This window comes from Nerophis lumbriciformis, linkage group LG09 (assembly GCF_033978685.3).
Source record: "Nerophis lumbriciformis linkage group LG09, RoL_Nlum_v2.1, whole genome shotgun sequence".
Classification (NCBI taxonomy): Eukaryota; Metazoa; Chordata; class Actinopteri; order Syngnathiformes; family Syngnathidae; genus Nerophis; species Nerophis lumbriciformis.
In genome coordinates, this window is record NC_084556.2 from 48,062,501 (window position 1) to 48,067,500 (window position 5,000).

General features: G+C 38.5%; 1 protein-coding gene across 4 annotated transcripts in view; it reads right to left on the reverse strand.

Annotated features, from left to right (window-relative positions):
- nsd1b (nuclear receptor binding SET domain protein 1b) overlaps positions 1 to 5,000 on the reverse strand; it is a 322,978-nt gene that overhangs the window by 274,721 nt on the left and 43,257 nt on the right. For all 4 annotated transcript variants that reach the window (XR_012050614.1, XM_061963023.1, XM_072913851.1 and 1 more), the window contains exons 19-20: positions 3,824 to 3,946; positions 3,639 to 3,755 (exon numbers count right to left, since the gene is read on the reverse strand). Coding sequence is in view for 3 of the 4 variants with exons in the window: in XM_061963023.1 (XP_061819007.1) it covers positions 3,639 to 3,755; positions 3,824 to 3,946 (240 nt within the window). In the remaining variant the exon portion in view is untranslated. The remainder of the gene's footprint in view (positions 1 to 3,638; positions 3,756 to 3,823; positions 3,947 to 5,000) is intronic.

Genomic DNA, 5,000 nt, shown 5'->3' on the forward strand with positions numbered 1-5,000 from the left:
AGCATGAAGTGCTCTAAAACTTGCTGGTAGACGGCTGCGTTGACCCTGGATCTCAGGAAACAGAGTGGACCGACACCAGCAGATGACATGGCACCCCAAACCATCACTGATGGTGGAAACTTTACACTCGACTTCAGGCAACGTGGATCCTGTGCCTCTCCTGTCTTCCTCCAGACTCTGGGACCTCGATTTCCAAAGGAAATGCAAAATTTGCATGGTTGGGTGATGGTTTGGGGTGCCATGTCATCTGCTGGTGTCGGTCCACTCTGTTTCCTGAGATCCAGGGTCAACGCAGCCGTCTACCAGCAAGTTTTAGAGCACTTCATGCTTCCTGCTGCTGACCTGCTCTATGGAGATGGAGATTTCAAGTTCCAACAGGACTTGGCGCCTGCACACAGCGCAAAATCTACCCGTGCTTGGTTTACGGACCATGGTATTTCTGTTCTAAATTGGCCCGCCAACTCCCCTGACCTTAGCCCCATAGAAAATCTGTGGGGTATTGTGAAAAGGAAGATGCAGAATGCCAGACCCAAAAACGCAGAAGAGTTGAAGGCCACTATCAGAGCAACCTGGGCTCTCATAACACCTGAGCAGTGCCAGAAACTCATCGACTCCATGCCACGCCGCATTAACGCAGTAATTGAGGCAAAAGGAGCTCCAACCAAGTATTGAGTATTGTACATGCTCATATTTTTCATTTTCATACTTTTCAGTTGGCCAACATTTCTAAAAATCCCTTTTTTGTATTAGCCTTAAGTAATATTCTAATTTTGTGACACACGGAATTTTGGATTTTCATTTGTTGCCACTTCAAATCATCAAAATTAAATGAAATAAACATTTGAATGCATCAGTCTGTGTGCAATGAATAAATATAATGTACAAGTTACACCTTTTGAATGCAATTACTGAAATAAATCAAGTTTTTCAAAATATTCTAATTTACTGGCTTTTACCTGTAAGCTACGTGAGGGAGCCCAGAACTGTTTTTGTTTACATGTTGGCAATATTTCAGGGTTCCTCACGAGGAAACCTTACAATGTATTAAATCCATAAACCGCTATAAATTGTATACAATGTTTTTGATGCTAAATGAACCAAATTAGCGCCGTAAAAACATTATGTCACTACTGGTCCCACGCTTACTAAAAAATTATGTAACTTAAAGCCTTGTCCAGCTGTTTACTGGCGTATACTATTCATTTTTAAATAACTTTTAATGCAAATGAATATCAGCTCCAAATATCGGTTATCGGCCTCTTCGACTACTAATAAATCGGTATCGACCCTGAAAAAAGCCTATTGGTCAATCTCTAAATGTATTATACTGTTTGTTCGAAATAAACTAACACCATAATCATGTATTTCATGTTTAATACAGAGTAATATACAACTTCCAGTTTGATTAGTGAGAATTGGGTGTGGTCATGAACCAAATTACTACTTTTTGTTGTTGCATATTTACCGAACACCTGAAATTACATTTTTGGGCTGCTCTGGATCACCGTCTGGATTCAGGACTTTTTTCAGGTAGAGGCTGGTGAATGTCTGCGCTCTACAAGTCCTTTTTTTTTTAAATCATTTTTAGTTTTTACACCTGTCCTATGAGAGCAGGTATAATTGAGCACTATGAAGTCTGCCTAGCAACAAGTGACCATGCAGCAGAAATAATGTTATCTATTCCGTTAAAAAAGCTAAATCTGCTAAATCACGGGTTCTTAACCTTTTTGACCTTGAGGCCCAACTTTTCTACTACAGTAGGGTGAAGGGCCCGGGACCCATGCAAATATTAACCCTGAACAATTGATCTTCCTCTTGATTTTAATTGTATTCAATAATTATATCTACCGTAACCTATCTTTCACAACCATGTCAAATTATATGAAACCCTGTGTTAATCACAATGATTATAATCAAGGATTTGGCCAGGCTGATTACAAAAATAAATACTAATCTAATGTAGTGCAAAAAGGGGACTAAATGTACATACAATTACAGTGCTAAAACAAACAAACTCCTACTAAATTAATACAAAAATACAAATAATATATATATTCTTAAATAAAGTGTCAATAAAATTAAAATCAAATACAAATAAAAATACAGCTTCACCACTTTAGTCTTATTTTTTGCATTTCAGAAAGTTTTGACTTTAGCTCCAGACTTCCTATGTTTGTCTGATATTGTCATTACTGCCACCAATGGTGTCAAAGTGTATTACAACTGAGTACCGCTGAGGCCCAAACGGACCAAGGTTGAGAAACAGATATTTTTTGGCGGCCCTCTAGGGGGCTCTCGCTGTGCTAAATAGTTGAAATGGAATGCCTGGATCATGCATGAATATTGTTGTTTGTGAGATGTATTACTTCCAATTAGGAAAGCAATTTCATTAAAAAAAACCCATATAGACCAGGGGTGTCAAACTCGTTTTCATTGAGGGCCACATCGCAGTTATGGTTGCCCACAGAGGGCCGCATTTAACAATGAATAATGATGAAATATGATGTTGCTCTATTGTTGTTGTTATTGTTGTTGTTGTTGTTTTTGTCTCTCTGTCTAATCCCCCTCTTGTCCCCACAATTTCCCCCTCTGTCTTCCTTTTTTTCCTCTTTCTATCCCCTCCTGCTCCGGCCCGGCTGCATCAAATGATAATATAAATACATTTAATAAAGTCAAATACAAATAAGGCAACAAGAGAAGTATCCTACACTTCTCTTTTGTAAGGTAAATCTGAACAGCCGATATGGGCATCTACATCAACTATATGATTTGCCTGAGAAGCTGGACAGGACAAAAAAAACAAGAAAAAACACACAAAAAAACAATGAATAATATATATATATATATATATATATATATATATATATATATATATATATATATATATATATTACATTAACAATATTTTTTTTACATAAGCTGCAAAAATATTTTTTTATTTTACTTTAAAAACTGGCAGCTTAGTCACTAGAATTTTACAGTAAAAGCAGTGTTTTTTTGTTTTTTTACATCATATAAAAAAATGTAATAAATGGAATGGAATTGAAAAACAATATCACCGTTTTTAGTGGTAAAATTCAAGCAACAGAGCTGCCAGTTTGTTTTTTTTATTGTAAAATCTTGTTGTTTTAATGTTTATTTATTTACTTTATTTTTTTCATGTTTTAGTGTCTTACTGTATATGGAAAAAAACAGTACCAAAGTTGATTATACGGTAAAAAAAACTCAGTCGGCGGAATTTACCGTAAAATCTATTGTCAATTTTACAGTCTACAATTTGATTGATAATTTGTTTTGAAATTATAAGCCAAGCAGATATTTAAGTACAGTATTTATCTTTATTTTAACAAAAAATATTTTTGGAATACATGATAATATAATATTTAGATTTTGATAATATTGAATTTTAAAAGATATCCAATTGCATGCAGTATATGATTTTTAATGTCAAAAGGGAAAGAACAAATATATTTAGTAAGAAAAGATCAAGCATTTTATTCCAAGCTTTCGCGGGCCACATAGAATAATGTGGCGGGCCAGATTTGGCCCCCGGGCTTTGGGTTTGACACCTTTGATATAGACCAGGACAGTGAGAAAGTGCAATGTGTATCGCGCAGAGACGAGGCGTTGTGTTGTACCTTGTCCAGAGTCAGCATGTAGAAGTTACATATGTCGTGTTCCTGGGCGTGTCTGATCCTCCACCTGCACTCCTCCTCGTCGATCACCTCCCCGACGTACTCGCTCACAAACTGACCCTGAAAGGGAGACACAACCTTCCACCAACTGCTTCCCGCAACCAGTAACAAGGGTCCCACTGATGTACCTTCTTGATGTCGTGGACGCATCGGAGACCCCAGCCCCGGGACAGCGTCCTTAAGATCTCCACCTGGCTGTACTGACGCCTGCTGAACGCCTGGTTCAGGCAGCGCTCGCCCGCCGGGCACACCTGCCAGGTCAAAGGTCGTTATTGACAAAACATGACCATCCACTTTATAGGCAGAAATGCGTGGTGGTAGAACACCACAATGTATCCCAATGTACATATTGTTGATAACACTTTTGGAGGGGTGGAGTAAAGACAGCAAATAACATGTTTGGTGCAGAACAGAATAAAAGTGCTGATTGATAGTTGATAAAGATGCAGATTGTCACTCAGTTAATTAAGTTTTTTTAAGTAAAAAAATGTAATTGCAACAAAGCCCCTCAAGTAAGGGTGGGTGATACTAGGAAATTTGGTAGCAATCCAATACCAAGTAATTGCGGGACGAGTATAGCCGATACTGCTTTTGACTTGAAATGCCAGATCATTGAATAATTTGGGGAATTTGCCTCCTGTTAGTTGATTATCAGGGGTTGAATTTAACCACGGCAACTGCGACAAAAGCCGCGACCGCCCTCGTCATTTGCCGTAAGCCCTAAGAAATTCACCAACATTTGCGACAAGAACATGTCGTGACCGCTCTTGACTTTTTACTTGTTAATGGACGAGGGATGTAACGGTAAACGGTCTAATGATAATTTGCGATAAAATTCCAGGCGGTTAGTAATACCGTCTAATTTTTTAATTACCAAACAAACGTCATTTATTAATGCATTTTAGGCAACACCAAGTCAGGCGAATGCGCACTAGCATCGTTTGGCTTGATAATCATGGCGAACTAAGGACACGGACTTTGCTCGGGAGAGTTCCCCTCGGAGTAAACGGAGCCAAGCGCTTGGTTTAATGTCATTTCCCCTCGCTTCCACTTACACTCGCTTCCAGTGCACTCTTAAGAGTGCACTGCTGTGTTTAGATGGAGACAGGTGTGGACAATATTGGAGACAAATGCACTTGTCCCCACACTAAAAGTATACAGCGAAGGAGAAAACTATTTGATGTTTTGCAGCAGGGGATGTCTCGTGAATGTTGTCACAACTTGTTTATAAAGTCTTTACTTTGTTGACTGGGACGTATATCCATCCATCCATTTTCTACCGCTTGTCCCTTTTGGGGTTGCGGG